Raw genomic sequence first — 21,935 nt, 5'->3', positions numbered from 1 at the left:
AACGTATACCAGAGGTCGGAGCCAATACAAACCATTCGCAACTGGCGAAATGGTTATTCCACCAGCCACCATAAAGGCAGTTTAGGCTTTAAAAGTAAAGATGCTTGGCTTGGTTGCAGGAGTTCTCAAGGGGAGAGACACCCCCACAGAGCACGGAGATTGTGTTAGAAGGACATTCCCAGGCGAGGTGGTAATGCCCAGAACGAACAGTTGTCGTCGGTGCTGAGAATGCTATTAGCTGCAGAAAGGACAGGCAACGAAGGCATAAGAGTTTGGGTCATTGCTGCTTTTTAATGCCCACTGCATTGGCCCAGGACAATGCAGGGCTATAAAGCCTGTCAGGGCTGGCCGGGGTTGGCTGCTATCACTGGGGCTGGTAATCACAGGCTGCGCGTGGCTTCCTGCTAATTACAGACTGCCTAGAGGCGTTTGATGGGGAACAAAAGGCAGGCATGCTTCAGACATCCTGGGATCAGCCGAGTGTACCCCACCCCCCCTCAGATGACACTGGGGTTCCTGCTGTCTGAACCCTGACGGGGTGAAAGGAACCAGCCCGGCAATCCTGCAGTATCAAACCACCTACCCACTCTGCAGTTTGCGTTCCAAGCAAGGTACCCCCCATTTAAGTTGAATGATAATGTACCAAACAAAACTCATGCATCACTTTTATCACCGCAAATATATGACAAGCGGTGATATTTGTCAACTTTTAAAATCCAGCATGCGGGAGGTTTGTCATGAAGAGGTTACAAGCAAGTTGAATGTCTCTGGGAACGAGAACCCATAAAAAAAACGATTGGCTTTGTAAGTGCTTCATTGCGATCTGCTTCAGTTTATCGGCCATGCGCTCAATTGTTTTTTGTAAAGACAAAAAGATGCTAATATTACGTTTTGTTAGTCCAAGAGAGTACCCAGAAAATTAAAATACGTCCAAATTTGAATTATACCTTTAATAGCAGCAAGCGTGTGAAGTGTGCTTCTCATACCTCACTAGAGGAGCTCATTTCACCTTTCCATTCTTATTTCAATGTATCTGTCCATCCATATTTTCACCTCCCATCAAACCATCCATCTACAGGCTCTCATTTTATCCTCCTCCCATCCTACTGTCCATTTGTGCACCAATACATAAACCCATCCATCCATCAATACATATATATATATATATATATATATATTCACTGAAAAAACCATAGGTTTCACACAAGTTATAGTTAGCTGTACATTTCACTCGTAAAAAACCAATGAAATTCCACGTTATAGTTAGTGCAGGCAACTATAACTCACGCAACCGCAATCATCTGCTGATGCTAATACTGTATTTAGACACTTATTTGCCCATGTCTTCTTCCATTAAATTTTAGCTATACATATATTACAAATATTTTTTTTTCATAAAGACACATATGTCATTAGCAGAGGATTGCGGTCGCGTGAGTTATAGTTGCCTGCACTAACTATAACGTGGAATTTCATTGGTTTTTTACGAGTGAAATGTACAGCTAACTATAAATTGTGTGAAACCTATGGTTTTTTCAGTGAATTTGCAAGGTTTTTTAAATGCTAATTCCTATCTATAACGTGTGTGAAACCTATGGTTTTTTCAGTGAATTTGTACGTTTTTTTAAATGCTAAGTTACTTTACGCCGTTTGTGCCGTGCGCGCCCACTTCATGCAGTTCGTGCCGTGCGCGCACAGTGAGCACGCGGTGCGCTTCGCGCACCGCGTGCCCACTTAACGCAGTTAGTGCCTTGCACGCACGGTGGGCACGCGGTGCGCTACGCGCACCGCGTGCCCACGTTAGGCTGGATGGGCCATGTACGCACGATGCCCTTCGCGCACCGTCCGCACACGGATGACATATTATGCGCATCGTTCAGAAAGGTTTTCTATTAAGTGTTCATATTTTTTAATATATATGCCATGCACAAAGGGTGCACTGCGGGCACCTTTTGCACACGGGGGGGGGGGGGGGGAAGTGTGGATTTTGGTTTTTTTTATTTAGTTTATTACCGTACGTGTACGGTAAGCGTAATCGACGTTTTTTAAAAAAAAAATATATATATTTTTTGGCCTTGGATGGCCTTCTGGCAAACCATAACCAAGGCTAATTGGTTAGGAGCTGTCTAGCCTGCCCCCTTTTTATGATATCCAACTTTGTTTTTCCTCCACCCCTCCGTGTGCGAGAGAGAAAATGGCGGCCGACACTTCCTGGTTTCGACCGATTCGAATGTTTACTAAGATCTAACAGCCAATCAGAATCGCGCTCGCGCACGGCACCGTACGCGTACGGTAAGCTTACGGTGCGCTCTCGGAGCGCGCTTACAGATATATATATTGATTTAAATGCTATTTTCTCAGGAACTACTGAACAGATTTACACCAGACCTACACAAGGCACTTCCTTGACCTGAGGACTACCTCTCTGCCAAATTACAAGTAATTCTGTTCAGCCGTCCGGGCTGTAGCTGTGTCTAAAGGTCCTATGGAAAAATGCATGGGGAAAACGCGTTTTGGGACCCCCCTTTTTTCTCAGCCCCCGCTTGACGAATCCCCCCGAGACTTTCAGGGTAGGAGCGGAGCGTAGCGCCCCATTAGTTTTAAAAATTTCGCGAGGATTCGTCGACCGGCGCCAAAGTTATTCCAAATAGAATGTTGTGGATTTCCTATAGAAACAGGGTCCTAACTATAACTACCTACTGGCGACCGCCAGTAGGTAATATTCATCAAACAATACATCCATATATTCCTCTTTCCATCCTTAAACCCTTCTGATTATCGTTCCGTCCACCCATCCAACCAGACTTTAAGCCTTCCATAAACCCTTCCTTTTACCCATACTGTCCGCCATCCACCTACCCTTCCTTCCTTTCAGCCATAGATCATGTTACCTCTCCATTTACTTTCACAATTTAATCTATCCAACATTTTACCATTCTTTCATTGTCGTTTTTTACCCTTTCTTCCTTCTTTTCACAATGCCTAACTCTATTTCTTTTCACATTTTGTCCCTCCCTGCACTCTTGCTTCCACTTTTCCTTCCCACAATCTCCCTCCCTTTCTATCTACTAATCTTTATTTCTTCCCTTTTACTTTTTGTCTTTTTCTCCCGTTTATCTTCCAATGTCATAATCTCTCTTCCTATTTTTAGGTCAAGCCTAGCGGCAGCGTGCATGAGCTGCTCACTCTGCGAGGCATGCTGTATTGGAGTATGCACTAGAAGCCCCGCCCACTCTCCGCCATATTTGTCATTGGCTTGTGCCATTTTCCTTCCTAAATGCAGGCTTCTGATTCGTAAATAGGCCTGTTAGTCCCTCCTTGGTACCGCCTTGTCCGCATTTGTTACCTCCCATAATGACGACCTTTTACTTGGCTTGTTACACGGTCTGCATTATAAGAGAGTGAAAACTATTTTGTTTGTCACTGATGGGGACAATGGCGGCCGCTTTTCTTATAGAGCGCTATGCCGCTTTAACTTGCATGCTGAGTGCGGCGCCTGCTTTAGGGACACCACGCTCAGTTTCTTAACTTTAATAGTGAGTGTGGTGCCTGTTTCACGTACATCGCGCTCTGCAATACAATAAGTATCGCTTTTTAAAAAAAACAAATTTAATTCAATTTCTCTGATTACAGTACAAGCAAGTAGAATATTCGAGTAATTACTATCTGTGTAGCAGTATATCACTTATATACAGAGTGGTAAAAATAAATTGAATACAATTCCTACACAACTTGGCCATATGCCACCTCATTATGCTGGTCATATTTGGGACCCGGCTAGCCAGCCTATGTCCCGATATAATAACTCTACACATCCTGCCACCATATCAAGTGTACTTGTTTCTGAAGACAAGACTTGTTAAGTAATACACATTTTTGCTAAACTCCCCAACCCCCGCCCCTGCTAACGGCCGCTCCTGTGCTTTGAAAAACGAAATCCGTTAGGCTGTAGCTCGGGCCTAGCTTCTAAGAGCCGTAAGTGTGGTGTCTATCCCGATAAATGGATGAGTCTGTTTTAAATTGTAGGAGGACAAGGGGGGGGGGGTCAAACTAAATCCCAGGCTCGATAATTCGTATAGTGTAACTACTTTAGTAGATGCCCCCATCAATGTAGGAACGTAGTGACAATGTGCAGAAACTCTTACAAGGTTTCATGGAACGGGGGTGCTGGCTGCCCTGAAAGTCTCCAACAAGAGGTCCCAATTCATAGCGATTGGTTCCTTTCTTAGGCCTCTCTTCTCTCGCCAGATAACTACACTCTCAGCCAGTCCCCATTTTTCTACGTCCAGCTAAGTAGTGTTGGAGCTACAGGGGATTTCCACCTCCTAGTGATACCTCGCTTGGCAAGTAGCAAATCCAGATCTGCAAATTTAGCCTGTACTTTGTGCCTCTTTACGTCTTCTATATAGCCCAGTAGACATGCATCTGCTGTATGCCACACTATGTCACCTATCATGTGCTTTAAAATAGTAGTTACGCCACCCCAGTTTCTTCCCAAGCTTGGGGCAGGTCCATAGCATGTGTAACAGATCTGCGTCCTGTTCAGGACATCTAGGACAGGATGGTAGGAAAAATGGTATGTAACCTATGTGGAGTCAGGTATGCTCTCTGCGTCACCATATATTGGATACATTTAAAACGGGTATTGCGACAATAGGTATCGCTTTTGCAAAAGTTGGAACTATTGGTATTGTAAATGACAATGCCTTGGAATATTGTAAAAGGCATTGCCATTTGCAATGCCAATAGCTCTAAAACTCACAATTGCGAGACCAATTTCACTGTAAATGCTTGTTTTAATAGTTCTGGCACTGATGTATGATAGAGTTTGATGTAACTTAGAATTTCTGGATATTGGCCAAGGAATTGTTGAATGGATGTGTTTCCACACAAAACTGATGGCTTCTTTATTTCAAACAAAACCATCTGGAGAGTAGTATGTCAATTTGTTGTGTGCTAACGTGACTTTGACATTTGTGAATAACGTACTCCATTTACTTCTTTAATGTATATTTTTCCAGGCCCTGAAGGAGACAAAAAATATTGCTGTGCGACTATTGATATTTCTGCAAAGTCCTTTAAAGGAATACAAAAAGGTATGTGAGATTTGTAGGAATGCATCCAAACTGAAATGTCTGTATGAACATGTTCTTCTTTCCTTCCACTGCCTTTTAAATGTAGGTTTATTGTATATTTCGACATTGATGCAGGTTAATATTGAGGCCCAGTTAAAAGAACAAGATGCCGGTTGTCATGACTTGAAGAAGATTGCCAGCCTTGGCGAGGAGCTCTTGAAACTGACTCACACTGTTGATCAGTTTTGCCGGATTTGTGTCTCTTTCGTAAAAGGTATGTTTCCCAGTTTCTGTCATTTGAGGTGTTTTCTGACATTATGAATGCAGACAAACAATGCTGTATGGCCATTGGGTTCTTTAGGCCTGCTTCAGCAATATTTCAGCATATTAAATGTCAACATCGAGAGCAGAATAAGTCTCAAGTTATTTTCTCTTTAGTCCCTCTAGTTCAATCACGTTTGTGCAACCTATTGACTTTTATTTTTTTAATGTGCAGAAACTACCAGGTGTGAAAAATAAAACACAACATGATGGAAAGCCTAAAGTCCAAATATTGTTTGATGCAAAATAGCAGGCAGCACAGCAAAATAATTAAATACCTTTGTCATTTCAACTGACAAGGACTCTTACTACAAAATATCAGTTGGACATAACAGCTAAAATGCCTATAATGTATATTGTATAATGTGTATATATATATATATCCTACTGGCAGTCGCCAGTAGGTAGTTATAGTTAGGACCTATTTTCCATAGGAAATCCGCAACATTCTATTTGGAATAACGTTGGCGCCGATTGACGAATCTTCGCGAAATTTCCCAAACTTTTGGCCAGCTCCGGTCCGCTCCTATCCTGAAAATTTCACGGTGATTCGTCAAGCGTGGGCCGAGAAAAAAGGGGGTCCCAAAACGCGTTTTCCCCATGCATTTTCCCATAGGACGTGTTGACGCAGCTACAGCCCCAACTGCTGAACGGAATTACACCAAATTTGGCAAAGAGGTAGTCCTCAGTTCAGACTCGTGCCTTTTGCTTAAATGGTGTAAATCCGTTCAGTAGTTCCTGAGAAAATTAGAGTTAAAAAGATAGATATATCTGGGCGGAGCCTATCCACACATCTCATCGTGAGATCTGATTGGCTGTCAGTACTTCATCCAAGAAGTGTTGGCAGCCATCTTGGGACCAATATACATGATAGCACCTCATTAAAAAGCATTGCAGTTAATAGAAGGTTTTAAGACTTTAGTTACATTATAAATCATTTGTTGATGGTACCATACTCATTTTAGGAATTGTGGTGTGTTCTAAGGTGATTTTACCATGTGAAAAAGCCTTCTGCTGTGATATCATGAATCATGTTTGAGAGAAAACTATTTTCTCATGCTTTTCCCACAGAGGTTTGGAAGGTGATCTATAAGCTAAACTGAGAGCATATTTTCTGTAAATTCACATTATCTTTCTCAGTCATGTGAGAATGAATTCTGACATTCTCAGTAAAACATGTACATCCAACAAGGGCAGAGACTGTCAGTTGATTCCTTTGTGTTCTACTGCAGCTTCCCAGAGTGTTCTAAAGAACAACTAGAGCGCTAACAGTCCTACTTATGACAAACGTATTGCACACCTGAAGCTATCTTGATTGGAATAAAGTGGTAACTCTTAAAATTTTATTTAAAAAGGAACAAAATGAGGGGGTTCATTTTGCCATAGAAAGTATTATTAATGCTGCAGAAAGAAAAATTAGGGCACATTTTGACTTCTCAAATCCTCTTCTATTTCATAAAAAAATTCTGACATGCAGACTGAAACATGCACGTTGAATACCAGCAGCAGACTTCCCTGGTGAGCAGTAGCTTTACTACAGTGATCTAATGAGCAACTAGAGTGCTACCATTCAGAATTTATGGCAAATGTGTGACACCTCTGAATGCCTTCTTGATGGAACCAAAGTAAAAAACTGAAAGTATTTCCTACTGAGAAGACTGCAGTAAATGAGGAAATTAGGATACTTCATAACAAATAAATCTCCCAAGATGACCACCAGAGACAAAAGAGCCCAAATGTAGCCCAAATATCACCGAGATGTAGCCCAAGTATAGCCCAATGACAGAACGTCCCAGAGTGTTCTTAAGAACAACTAGAGCGCTTACTGTCTTACTTATGACAAAAGTATGGCACACCTGAAGCCATCTTGATTGGAATAAACTGGTAACACTTAAAACATTTAATTTACAAAGGAACAACATGAGGGCGTTCATTTTTCCATAGAAATTATGATTAGTGCTGCAGAAAGAAAAATTAGGGCACATTTTGACTTCTCAAATCCTCTTCTATTTCATAAAAAAATTCTGATATGCAGACTGAAACATGCACTTTTAATACCAGCAGCAGACGTCCGTGGTGAGCAGTAGCTTTACTACAGTGATCTAATGAGCAACTAGAGTGCTAACATTCAGAATTTATGGCAAATGTGTGACATATCTGAATACCTTCTTGATGAAGTCAAAGTAAAAAACTGAAAGCATTTCCTACTGAGGAGACTGCAGTAAATGAGGAAATTAGGAAACTTCATAACAAATAAATCTCCCAAGATGGCCACCAGACACAAAAGAGCCTAAATGCAGCACAAATATCACCCAGATGTAGCCCACATGTAGCCCAATGACAGAAGTGTGAAAAACACTTATTTTTTGTGTATTTGCAGTTTTATATAGTGCAGACTTGTCAGGTATTGGAGTGCTTTACATGAGCATTGGTTACATCACACAAGATCAAATTAATTTTGGTTGTAGACATGGGGAGATTAATGATTTGACCAGAATCACAGAATGTTGAGCTGAAGCAGAAACTCCAACCTGGTTCCCCAGTTGCAAAGTCTGCAGCTCTGGAAGTAACACCACATCCTCTCCCCTAAGTGCAACATTTAATCAAGTGGTCAACTGGATAAAAAAACGTAAAGATTACAAATAATTTAAAAGTTCTTTGTCGCTATTTGAAAACTCAGAAAATATGTCCTCATTTTTGTTTTTTAGAGCACTAACCATAATTTTGATGCAAATTAGACCCTCTCATATATGTAATTTCTAAAGGAAATGCTCTAGGTATTAGTTTTGATTACATCAAGATGACGTCAGGCGTTCCACACTTTTGTAGTAAATATAGAATGTTAGCAATCTAGTTGTTCAATTGGATACTGTTGAGAGGCAGAGGCCAGGGGCACGGACTCTGAAAATTGAAGGCAGGTAGGAGAGTGAAGAGGCAACAATTTGACCACACTGGGCAGGCAGGAAGGGCAGTGGCAGCACAACAGACTATGGAGGACAGTGGAAAAGGGGGCAGGGGCAACAAACCAACAATACAGGACTGGCAAGAGAGGCTGTGGCAATATAATAGACCATTGTGGGCAGAAGTAGTAGTACAACCATGCATGTCAACAGACCCGTTTCAGCCAGGAAACGTCCAATGTTTTTAAGCTCAAATGGGCTTTATTTGATCTGTCTCCTGTCTACAATCTCCTCTTTTTCAATGTAACTCAAAGGGGAAAATCAATACCCCATTTTTTTTTCAAAATCTCCCTCTTACCAAGTTCAAAATGTTCGCAAGTATGGTACATTGAATCACGGTAGGCAGGAGGAATTGGGGTAGGGACATGGACTCTGATAACAGAGGACAGGAGGGACATGGAGAGGTGCACCAAACTGACCCTACAGGGCAGGCATCAGTGTTTTCAGCAGCACAATACACCACACAGGGCATGCAGGACGGGAGTGCAGCACAACAATCCATAGAAAGCAATAGGGAGGGGACAGGACCATGCACATGGACAACAGAGAACATAGGGGAAAGAGGCAATGGTAGCTATCTGACCATAATGGACAGACAGGAGAGAAAGCTGCAGCATAACAGACCATAAAGGGCAGGAGGGACGGATCAGGGGCATTACAATGGAACAGACAAGCCAGGAGGGAGGGAATAGGGGTCTGCACATGGAAACAGAGGGCTGGGGGCAAGGGGGCAGGGCAGGAGCAGCAAGATGACCATGGAGGTCAGGCAGGATGGGCACTAGACACAAGACACTCCATGGAGAGCAACAGTGAGACTATGATGTCATACACACAGACCATGGAGGGAAGGTGGGAGGGGGTCAGGGGCAGCTAGCTGACCACACAGGGAAGGTGGGAGGGGCCGTGGCAGCACAGAAGACCATGCATGGCAAGCGGGAGTGTTAGTGGCAGCACAATGGCTATGATGGGCAAGAAGGAGGGTGCAGTGGCATGCACAAAGGACGATGGAGGATAGAAGGGAGGGTCTGGACCTGGGCACAGATAAGAGAGTTCAGGATAAGGGGCCTCACAACAGACCGCGCGGGGCAGGCAGGAGGAGCAGTTGCAGCACAACAGACCAGGGAGGGCAGAAGGGTGTGGCAGTAAAATGGACCATGGAGGACAGGAGGAAGGGGATAGGGGCATGGCATGTGGACAGGCAGGGTGGAGGTGGCAGGGACAGGTTACAGTCATCTGACAATGCTAGGCAGGTGGGAGGGGAGTGGCAGCTCAGCAGAACACACAGAGTAGATAGGAGTGGCGGGTCCATGGAACATGGTGGGCAAAAAGGATGGAGCAGGGGCATGCACAAAGACATCGGAGGGCAGGGTGAAGGAGAATAGGGGAAGCAAGCTAAGCACAGAGGCTAAGCAGGAGGTCAATGATGGGCCATAGAATTGGGCAATGGAGGGCAGGAGGAGTGGACTGGTACATCATGCTAAATGGAGGGCAGTGGCAGCACATCAGACCATGCATGGCAGGAGGGAGGAGGCTATTCCATGGATTCAGACAACAGAGGATAGGGAGGAGGTGGATGGGGCAGCAAGCTAAATGTTCAGAGAAGGTGGGTATTAGGAACTTTATTGTTTTTAAAATGTGTGTCTGTGCAAACTACTTAAAATATGAACAAGTATGCAGCATAATCTCACTTTTATTCAGGAAGATGAGGACGTTTGTGACTGTGACTCCGGGCTCACTTGGCAGAAATACCGCCTGACCCTCCAACCCCCATCGCAAAATGTAATGCCTGTGAAAAGGGTATGCGGACGCAGTGTTATATAGAACATAGTCCTGAGAGCACGATTGAAAATGAAAACTAGATATAGTATATGGTATAAACTATGCACCAAAAAGTGTAATATAAGATGAACCGGGGCGTGAAATATAATATGCAATACATTGTGCGCAATGACAAATTCATTGGAGAGCGCGAGATAGCACAGGCACTAGCGCGTGCCATGCGATATGTGCCTTGGAGTGTAATATGCACAGGGCAGTATTGTGTAACCTAACTAGTCTCTAAAGTTGTAATATAAAATATGTGCTGGGGAGTGTAACGTTGCATATGCACTGTGACACAGATATGGATCCTAGATTGTAATATGTATGGCATAGCGCTGCGCGTTATAACATAGGCATCGAGGAAGGCACGTTAGATGGGGCAATATAACCAGTGCAAAGGCAAGTGTGGCATGACATATTCACGGGGTGGTGTTACAGTGCACATGGGCTAGAGAGTGTCATAGCATACGCACTAGCTGATGGAATACAACACAGAGGTGTGTGGCACTCAGCGGGCAATGGTGGGTGTAACACAGCATTGGGCTCAGCCAGGAGCACACTGTGACTCTCAAGTGAGGTTCGTCTCCTTTCCAGAGAGTAAAATGAAAAGTATTATGGCCTGGGGAGGGGGGCAACGCAGCCCCCCTCCTAAAGATTTTTTTTTTAAAAAGGCCATGACCCGGGGGTTGGGGTCCCCGGGGTCGATTAAGGACCCCTTCCAAATTTATTTTTTTCAACAAAAAAAATTAGGGTGCAGGCCCTGGGGGATGGGGTCCCCAAGGCCAATAAATTAGAAAAAGAAGGGGGGGGGCCGCATAGCCCTCCTTCTTAAAAAAATAAAATAAATAAAAGACTGGCATTGCGCTGGAGGCCACGCCCCCTCCTTGCAGCACTCTGCAAACGCGCCCCCTGGCCAGTTGTAAGTTGGGGAATTAATTCCCCTTCAATAGTGAGGGTCCCTGAGGGCCAACTAGCCCAACAGGTATCTCCAGTATGCGCCAGGGAGCTGCGTTGCAGACAGGTGTTCTGAGGCCACGTCCCTTTTTACACCTCTATGCAACGCAGCTCTGTGGCGCTTACTGGAGGTACCTAGTGAGCTAGTTTGACCCTAGGGACCCTTAGGATTCAAGGGGACTTAATCTCTCAACTTAGAACGGCCACAGGGCGCGTTTACACAGTGGTGAAGGGAGGGGTCGGGCCTGAGGTGACGTGTGCAAACACGCCCTGTGGTGCATTTTAAGTTGGGGAAATAATTCCCTTTCAATCCTGAGGGACCCTGGGGGCCAACTAGCCCACCAGGTGTTTCCAGTAAGCGCCACTGCTCTGCGTTGCAGGCCGTGCCCCTTTTTACACCTCTCTGCAATGGCGCTTACTGGACGTACCTAGTGGGCTATTTTGCCCCTAGGGACCCTCCGGATTCAAGGGGACTTAATCTCCCAACTTAAAACGGCCACAGGGTGTGTTTACACAGTGGGGAAGGGAGGGGACGGGGCCTGAGGTGACATGTGCAAACACGCCCTATGGTGCGTTTTAAGTTGGGGAAATAATTCCCCTTCAATCCTGAGGGCCCCTGGGGACTAACTAGCCCACCAGGTGCTTCCAGTAAGCGCCATTGAGCTGCGTTGCAGAGAGGTGGTCCAGGCTGTGCCACTTTTTACACCTCTCTGTGGCGCTTACTGGAGCTACCTAGTGGGCTAGGTGGACCCTAGGGACCCTCAGGATTCAAGGGGACTTCATCTCCCAACTTAAAACGGCCGCAGGGCGTGTTTACACAGTGGGGAAGGGAGGGGACGGGGCCTGAGGTGACGTGTGCAAACACGCCCTGAGGCGTGTTTTAAGAGGTAGTTTTAATCCCCTGCCCTATTATATACTAGGGGCTTACAGAGGAGGTCAGGCTAATCACAGGGGGACCCCAACGCATAGTGTTCCCTTGTGTATGTAGGTGTTCACTGTATTCTGAGTGTCTTTTAACATAGCACTGGCTCTAGGACTGGTTAGTCAGACTCAGTTACCACCAGTATCCGTCTGAAAAAGTTGAGGGTACAGGATGATTTTACAACAAGGCTTCTTTCTGCTCTTCTGTTTGTTCTTTCTGCACGTTATCCTTCTCCCTGCACTTTTCTTCGTCTTTGAGGACTTCTGTTGCTTCTTTCTGCATTTCTTTTTTTTCTTTCTGTGCGTTTTTTCTTCTTTCTTCACATGTCCTATCTCTGTAGGCATAGTTATAAATTAGCTTTTAAAAAACTTAAAAATTCACTGAAAAAAACATAGGTTTCAGGGGCGTTATAGTTAGCTGGATTTTCACTCGTACAAAACCATTGAAATTCCCCCGTTATAGTTAGTTCAGCTAACTATAACTCGCGCGCCCGCAATGCACTGCTGATGACGTCACATATTACATCACTCATGATGATAAGTAACTTGTGCGTTAGGAAAACTTTGTCTGCTATAACTGCATTATTAACAACACTTATGGCATGTCAAATTACATGATTTGCCTGCACACACTGCATGCTACAGTGGTGAGTTATAATTAATTTAGGGAGTGACTGCTCGATGAGTAGGGTATACCCTCTTTCTACAATTTGCAATACCCTGCTGCATTGTGAGTGGTTTTAAGGGGAGCAAGGTGTGATTTAGCAGTGCTTGTGAGGGTAGCATTCCTGTAGTCCAATTTGGACAGCACCAGTGCTTATGTGGCAGAGTTGACATCCTGCTGCGATAAGTAGAGTTTCATTTTGTTCAGAACTTTCAGGCTGTAGAAGGTGCTCTTTGCACTATTCTTAATATGATCTTTCTTAATCAGTTCGGAGTCCAGTGTGATACCTAGAGATTTGACAGAGTCAGCTAGTGTTAGAGTGCAGTTAAGGGCGTCAATGGAGTTTATCCATTCTTGCATCTGAGGGGACTGCTCCTTCTTTGATATGAGCAGAATTTCTGACTTGTCATGGTTGAGTTTTAGGTGGTTGCGAGATAGCCAGTGTTAGAGTTCTTCAAGGGGGGCATTTAATCGGTGTATGCATTCTAGTGAGGAGATTTCGAAGTAGAGCTGGGTGTCGTCTGTGTATAAGTTAAATGGGACTTTTGCTTGGTTAAGGATGACGGTGAGGGGTTCCATATAAATATTGAACAGTGGACGAGAGGACAGAGCCTTGGGGAACACCCTGGGTTATTGCCATTATATCCAAGGTCTGATTGCTTATTTTTATTTGTTGTGTGCGGTTTTGTAAAAAGGATATGAACCAGCATAGGACCACCCCATCAATTCTTTTTTGGAGGGAATCCAAAAGAAACTTGTATTCGACTCTGTCCAGTGCCGCCGATATGTTTAGGAGTATGAGTAGGCAGCATTTGTCTGTATCCAGAGATTTGTGTAGGTCATCCTCTATATTTAGGATAGCTGTTTCTGTGCTGCATCCTTTTCTGAACCCCGATTGCTGAGGATCCAGGAGATTGTTGTTTTCGATGTGTAAGGTAAGTTGTGCAAGAACACATCTCTCTAGAGTTTTGGCTAGGAAGGAGAGATTTGATACTGGTCTGAAATTGGGGTTGTTCGGTGTTCTCCCGTTTTTTCGATCAGTGGCGTGACCTGCCCTATTTTAAGACAGTCTGCTATCACTCCAGTCTTCAGGGAGCTGTTTATAATCTGAGTCTAGAGAGGTGTTGGGGCATGAGAGGTAGGGAGGGGGTCTGCATGATGGGAGGAGGGCTTGGACTTAGCCAGCAAAGAAGATATGTTTGCCTCTGCGAGTGGGTCGAAATCCTTCCATGTTCTCGGTTTTAAGTGAGATTCTTTGGTTCTATTGCACTCATTGTTGTCCTGTGGAGTGGTCTCTGCAAGCGAGACTGTGAAGTGATAGTGGGGGATGTTGTCTTAATTTCTGGTTGGGTGGGTCCCATTGGATTATTGGTTGTGATGAATGGAAATCTCGATCTTCGTGATTTTATCATTGAATAAGATGGTGACTTTGTCACACCGTGCTTTGGATATCTGAAGGCTTTTTGAGGCTGGCTTGGAGGTTTGTTTATTGATGATTTTGAAGAGCTCTTTTTGGAGATTTTTGACCTTATCTAGAGTGTGGCAGAAGAAGGAGGCTTTTTCATTTGTGATGCGTTTTTTAGATTTCCTGTGTTCCCTCCTGAACTGGTCCAGATGGGATATGGATGGATTTGTTCGCCAGAGTCTTTTGGTTGCTCTGAGCTGTCTTCTTTCAGTGTTGAAAGCTTTCTTGAACCAGGATCTCTCGGGAGTGTTTCTCACCTTTTTCAGTTTCTATGCGGAAAATTGGTCCAGGTTGGAGGGCATTGTTGAGTTGTAGTGGTGGTGAGGGCAGTTGTTGTGAGGTTCTCTGATGGAGGGGGTAGAAGTGACGTAATTCTTTATTCAACGTCCTGTAGAGGAACTTGTCTTATGTTACGCGACCATTGGAGTGTTTTTTGCATCTGGATTGGGTGAGATGACACTTTGTTGATGTAAAACAAAATTATGTGATGGTCCGACCTGTCAACAGGGAGGATGCTGTTATTCGTTAGTGTTTCTTCATGAGCTTTGATAGCTTCCAGGGTTGAGCCTTTAATGTGGGTTTTACTTTTGCAGTGCTGGGAGAGGTTCTTACTGAGTAGGAGGTCATTTAATGATTGGATTAGTGTACTGTGTTAGAAAAACACTCCCACACCGGAAGGGTGGTGGTGTTCTCCCAGACATACACTGTGGTAGCTTGGCTCGAGTGGTCAGGGATCAGGCACCGTGCTAAGCATACGTCATACCCACACAATAACCATGTGTGCATCCGTTCCAAAAACGACACTACACCTTAAAAATTATACTGAAAATATATCTCTTTATCTTCTTTTCTCTTAGTTGCTGATTAAATAAATAATAATACAATCACAGTACACAAGGCTTTTCCTGTGGAAGGGTAAGTCAAATAAATAATACTTCAACGATTCAATAAATAAGGTAGATCATAAATAATCAAGGCATAAATAGAAGTGCATTACATAAAAGGCAATTAAATATTACGAGGCAATAAATACTGCGAGACAATAAATACTGTGCGACAATAAATACTGTGAAACAATAAATACTGTGAGGCAATAAATACTGTGAGACAATAAATAGGATGAATACAATAAATACAGTGCTCTCAATAAATAATAAAAGCCAACAGTGACACTTGAAAATCAGTTCACATTCCTGAGGTACTATGGGATGATTTGGCCCAATCCCAGCTTGTAGAGTTTTGGATGACCTGCGGGGTGTACTACCTGGCTTGGACAGGGCTGAGGCCTAAACTGAGGTAGATCAAGGGGGAATCTAGAGATCTGGCTCTCCCCCACTACACAACCCCTCTGTATTAGTCTCAGCTCACCCCTGGCACTATCAAGCTGGTTCCAGCACCTCTCTAGCCCCTAGGATGGTCTCTTAGGGCTCCACAGGGCCTTAGGCGCCCTCTATTCCACTTACTGCCCTTTTTATGAAGTTCCGACGCCGCTGGAGTCGTGTCGACGCCGTGAGGCGGTTCCGGTTCGATGTCGGCGGCCTCGGCTCAATGACAGTTCTTGTCGACGCCGGGAGGCGGTTCCGGTTCGATGTCGGCGGCCTCGGTTCGATGACGTCGGGCGGTCTTGGCTCGATGTCGACTTCGGGCGGCTCCGGTTCGATGACGTCGGGCGGCCTTGGCTCGATGTCGACTTCCGGCGGCTCCGGAGTGCGATCTCCACTCCCGACCTCCGGTGCTCCTTTCCTCAGGTTCCGGCGACTCCGGAGTGCGACCTCCACTCCCGACCTCCGGCACGATTCTCTTCAGGTTCCGGCGACTCCGGAGTGCGACCTCCACTCCCGACCTCCGGCACGATTCTCTTCAGGTTCCGGCGACTCCGGAGTGCGATCTCCACTCCCGACCTCCGGCACGCTTCACCTCGGTCTCCGGCGACTCCGGAGGGCGGACTTCACTCCCCCGTCGACGCCGCACACTCGACCTCAGGTGACTTCCTCCTCGACCTCTGGTGTCTCCACGACCTCCGTCGGCGCCCTCTCTCGACCTCTGGCGGCTCCGGGTACAACGTCTGCTTTCCAGTCAGCGCCGCTTCTCCACCTCGGGCTCCAGGTCTCCAGGCTTCTCGACGTCGGACTTCAGGAAGTTACCAGTAACCAGGTCAGGAACTTGCTGTTCTTCACTTTTAAGGCCTGTTCCGGCTGTCCAGGTCCTTAAGATGGTCTTTCTTGCTTTCTCCCACACAGGGCTCCAGGCTGGGCTCAGTCAGCAGGGACTAGTATCAAGGGTGGGTTTCTGGACCCCACTCCAGGCACAAGTTTCCACCCCTGCTGCCTCACTCCTTCCTCCTTCAGTTCTGTGCTCCTCTCTCTTCACCAGTCAGGTGCCAACTGCCAACTCCAACTGCCAACCTGGAGATGCCTTCCCAACATTCTAAACCTGCCTCTCACTGTCACAGGGTTCTGGAATGTTCTGGAAGGTGCTGGTAGGTTCCAGTGATGTCACAGGTGACAATGGGTGGCCTCCATTTTGTGCTCCAGGCCCTCAGACAGAAGTTCCAGGGGTAGATAAAATGGCTCCCTGAATCTGCATCAATACTAAAAAGTCTGGTGGTTCCCAAAAAGGAAAAAATACTAACAGGGTTTGAGGCAAAAGTGGGACAAAATAAATAATAATGAGGAGGGACCACCCAAAGGGCTGACAGGTCTAACATACTGCTTTTATCATTTCAGTGAAGTTTGAGGTCACTTAGGATGATGATCTTGGTAAGGGAGAGTTAACAGTGATATCATGTTTGCTAGTTGTTCGCCAAAGGATATTGTGTTACCTGGAGGGTGGTAGAGCAGGTGACCATTCATTGCTATTTTGTCTTTCATTCTCATGGTAGCGCTGATATGTTCAAATTTATTGTAGGAGAAGGTGCCTCCACCATGGTGGTCCATCCTGTCTTTCTTTATGATTGAAAACCCAGTTGGAACTAGCGTGTCCATGATTGGTTATGAGAATTCAGTTAGCCATGTTTCTGTATTGAATGTGATATCAATGTCATGGTTCGGGATTGTTTCTGCTAGTTCTTTTGCATGCTTGGTTGCAGATCTGCAGTTTATGAGCATGCATTTGGTCTTATTGCAGTTCTTAATCTCTTGGAGGGAGGTAGTCATGGGGATCTTGATGAGGTGAGATGATGGCCAAGTCGATCTTGCTGGTATGAGGTTTCTTCCTTGTCCGTGGTACCTTGGATTATGGCTGAGGGTTGTGACTATTACGTGTCATGTTGTAAGACTTGGCTAGCTTCGCTCAGAGGCATCGTGTTGGTTGTTCTTTTAGATCTCGGAGTTTTGTTGTTGAGAGGAGTTGTGGTCCAGCTGTATGGCTGTGTCATAGCTTGTTCTAGAGGTTGTGTGCTGTTGCATGAATGGTGGAGGTGGGGATGATGGGTGATTTGTGGGTAAATATTTAGGTTCTTTGCAATATTGTTGAGACTCTGTAGTAGTTTATCTAGTTGATTTTCTATGTGCGTTGGTCTCTCATTTAGCTTAAACATGGGCATTTGCTTTAGTGAGGAGGGAGTGCGGAATGATTGCTTCATGTTGTATTGGGTAAGGCCATAACCAGTCTGATTTATCAAATTGGTTTATTGTTTCATGTTGTATGATCTGGGGTTTTCCAGAGATATAGAGTGTATGTCGGTGGGAGCTGGATTCAGGGGAGTCTTTGGGGGAACGAGTGGAGGTGTCACTTAGTTCTTTAATAGTGATGGAGGGACTGGTGGATGAATAGAGTCCGCCCCTTTGAGATGGCGTCATCAACGTATTGTGCGCATAGAGAAGGCAGTATGAGTTGGGGACATGAGCATCTTGTCAACGTTTCGAGAGGTCTGTGAGGGAGGGAGTATGGTTTGTATGGAGGGGTGATGGACGGAGTAGTTGAGGGAATGAAGGGGTGGGATTAATGGTGGAGATCTGCAGAGCCGGAAAATGGGGAGAGTCAGAAGCCGAAGGGAGAATCGTCAGTGTTAAAAAAGGCAGAAGCAGCAAAGCAGGGGAAGAGGGATGTCAAAAGAACTAAGTAGCTGAAGGTAACTACAGACCCCAAACCCACTTCGGTGTCAACATCGAAACAATCAATGACTAAAGGTGGGCACAAACCGTGAGTCCATTCAGGTCCTTACCAAATGACACTGATAGGTACAAACCTTTGAGCCTACCCTCGACACCAGCAGGCACAAAGGAGGAGGTGAAGGACAAAGAGCCTGAGGACCCGAAGATAAATACTTCCCCCCATGACCGACGGCAAACGTTTGCTCAAGGTTTAGAAAAAGTAGCACTGGCTTGAGGCCGAAATGGGGGTGCTTCTGCAGTGCAAGAACGTGTTTGTCAGCTCCCTGAATGCATTCTGCATCCCCACAAAGTCCTCAGAATCTGGGGAAGTGGACGACGATGTGCCGGACATCAAGGTGCCCTCGATGCCGGAGCTTGACAAAGAGGAGCAGGAAGATCTTCTCGACTATGAGGAGGTCGACCCCAACGTGGTGGGGAAACAAGGCCAGTTTGATGACGAATGACAGGATCTCGACGCCGAATCACCCGAGGAGAGTGTTAACCGCTACCCCTTACCCCCGGATGACCTATCTATGTACAATGTACTACTCAAGAGGGTGGCAGACATGTATGGAGTCAGCTCAAGAAATAAAGGGAGAAATCATGCTTCCTCCTAGAAATTCTGATGCCATCACAGGGGCCAAATCTTTACCTCCCCATGCTTCCCAGCATGCTTGATCAGGGTAAGGAAGCCTTCAAGAAACCTGCCACAGCCTGCAAGGTCCCCCCTCAAATGTAATACAAATATATAAACACTCCAATTAGAACACCCAGTACATCAAGGGCAACGTACCCAGTAGACTCCATCATAGTGGCGACAGCCTGGAAAAGGAATAACATCCCTACATCAACAGGCCGCCACCGGAGAAGGAGAGCAAAAGACTGCACCTTATGGGTGTAAAGATGGAAAGGGAAGGGGCAACACAATGGAGGATGTCAAACTCAAATGCTCTCCTCAACAGGTACATTCACTAATAATAGGAGGCAATGGAAGGACTCATGCAGAAACTTCTAGAGGTGTTCAAGAAGAAAACAAAGGCGGTCATCTAAGAGTGGAAGAACAGTGCCAACTTCTGCCTCGTCCAAGTTGTAGGCATCTGTCATAAACATCCCATTCACAGGAGAAGCTCTCTTCGGGACTGCAGTGGACAAATTACTCCAGCAAATAAATAAGGACAATTAAACACCCAATACCATGGGGGCCTTTCAGTTCAGAGAGTCCTTCAAAAGACCAACAGGCAGGGCTCGGTTCTCACTTGCCCAAGAGCAACACCTACAGCAGGGCTTCAACCAGCATGCTGCACAATAAACTGCTGAACACTAGTGGCAACACCCGGCGAGACAGCTATTTTGCGGAAAGCCCAGAAGAGGGTAACCTGCAACCCTCCCTACTAATAATCCCACCACATAATACCAGTAGGGGGAAGAAATGGAGGATTCCGCTAGGAATGGAGGTCAATTACCTCAGACAAATGGATCTTAAACATATTTAGAGGCGGTTATTGCATAGAACTCATCAGGACATCGCCTCATGTTCCCCCATCGAAAAGAACCTTAAGGGAACAGGAACTTACACGGTTGCGAGAAGAGGTATAGAAACTCATCAACACACGAGCCATAGAGCGTTCCCCCAAGGAATCTGGCGGCTCGTTTACTCAACATACTTCCTAGTACCAAAACAAGACTTGACATTGAGATTAATTCTACACCTCGGGTACCTTAACAAATTCATTCGAACGCAACACTTCAAAAAGTCAACTTCACAAGAAGTGATTCTACTACCAAGGAAGGGAGATTACATGGCCACCCTAGACCTAAAGGACACCTACCTAAACATACTAATGTACTAGAGGCACAAGAAGTACCCCAGATTCATCATGGACAAAGCACACTGCCAGTTCGGAGTGCTCCCCTTTTGCATAAAAATCGCACCAAGGGTGTGAACAAAATGTCTGGCGGCAGTGGCAGCATACCTGGGAAGACCAGGTATACACGTCTACCCATATCTGGACGACTGGCTAGTAAAGGCAAACTTTAAACAAAAATGCCACCAAGACATGCAAACAGTCATCAACACACTTGAAAGCCTTGGGTTTACCATAAGCTACGAAAAATCATTACCACTCTTGGAACAGGTGAAGGTATTCCTGAGGGCTATGCTGGACTTGGACAACACAAGCATACCCAGTCCCCAAGAGGGCGTTGGCAATAGCATAGCAAATTTTCCTCTACTGGAAGGGCAGTCTGACAGTGAGGACTGTCATGAAATTTGATAGGCATGATGGCATCATACATCCATCTCGTATCACATGCCAAACTGCACATGCGACCAATATAGGAATGCCTCTGCAACAGATGGTCATAAGTCACAGGGAGCAGGTAGAATCTAGTGGTTGTCACATCAAATATTCAGAAAGAGATAGAATGGTGAAACCTGACAAATGTGAGGGTAGGGAGACCTTTCAAGTTACCAGCTCGCACGGTGACCATAGCAGACGCATTCCACAGTGAATGGAGGCGTACATGGACAGCCTGAAGGTCCGAGGTCTCTGGAACCCTACGCAATCTGTGAAACACATAACTGTCGAACTAAAGACGATCTTCCTATTGCTGAAAACATTTGAAGCTCTGGAAGAAGCATACAGTCGCTATCCAGACGGACAACATAACAACTATGTTCTATCTCAGCAAGCAAGGAGGAGCAAAGTTGTTACCACTGTTAAAACTAGCACAAGAGATGAATGAAGAATGCCAACACTTCACATCCAGATTTCGACATCACCAGTCCATGGTGAATGCCCTGTTGCCAGACTGGTCAGGGAGATTTGCCTATGCTTTTTCACCAATTCCTCTGATACCAAGGGTACTGGACAAGGCCAGACTACCAGGTATTTGTCTCATACTCATCGCCTGTAGTGGACCAGACAGGCATGGTACTCGGACCTACTAGATATGTCCGGAATACAAATCAAAACACGGGCCCTGTTAACCATGCAGAATGGAGGGGGTTTCACTCAGAACCAGCCTAACTCAATCTAGTAGCGTCCCTCCTAAATAACTAGAATTGCCTGCCTGCCCCCCAGAAAAAGGGAGATCCTGAAGGAAGCCAGAAAACTAAGCACTAGGAAGTGCTACACAGCCAAGTGGACTTGATAAATATATTGGTGCAGGGAGCAACAAACTAGAGACAAGGACAGAGCACGGCATAGTGCCAATGTACCTCACACACCAACTGCACAGTAGCCTGACCTCGCTTCACTAATGTTATGTTCTATATAGGTACCCCAATATCGGCTCAGGCAATGAATGCACCTTTCACCTACATTCCCCTGATATTACACTGCATAACGGTTCTTAGTACTGACATTTTACCAAGGTACGGTAATGCCTAAAGATGACATGGGGCTCTCTCCGAAAAGCTTAAGCCTCATTCATTACGCATGAGGATTCTTGGAATCACAGCAGGCCTGCCATCTCCTGCATAATAACTATGTATAAGAGTCATTCCTTCCGTCATCCTAATCCGACATGACACAGCAAGGTATATCCCTAGGGGATACCACTTAGGGTATATATACACCATATCTTGCTGAGGTAGTCAGAGGAGAAAAAGGACATCCATGCTGACACACTGATGCGAGACGCTGAGACTCCTGCACG

At 45.4% G+C, this 21,935-nt stretch overlaps 1 protein-coding gene across 2 annotated transcripts in view; it reads left to right on the top strand.

The window, feature by feature from the left end:
• Nucleotides 1-21,935, top strand: part of KIF14 (kinesin family member 14) — a 624,724-nt gene that overhangs the window by 574,779 nt on the left and 28,010 nt on the right. For both annotated transcript variants that reach the window (XM_085601461.1, XM_085601462.1), the window contains 2 exons: nt 5,022-5,096; nt 5,211-5,349. In XM_085601461.1, the coding sequence (XP_085457587.1) occupies nt 5,022-5,096; nt 5,211-5,349 (214 nt within the window). The remainder of the gene's footprint in view (nt 1-5,021; nt 5,097-5,210; nt 5,350-21,935) is intronic.

This window comes from Triturus cristatus, chromosome 4_2 (assembly GCF_964204655.1).
Source record: "Triturus cristatus chromosome 4_2, aTriCri1.1, whole genome shotgun sequence".
Lineage (NCBI taxonomy): Eukaryota > Metazoa > Chordata > Amphibia > Caudata > Salamandridae > Triturus > Triturus cristatus.
Note: the sequence above shows the minus strand (reverse complement) of the source record. Positions and strands in the feature narration are given on the sequence as shown.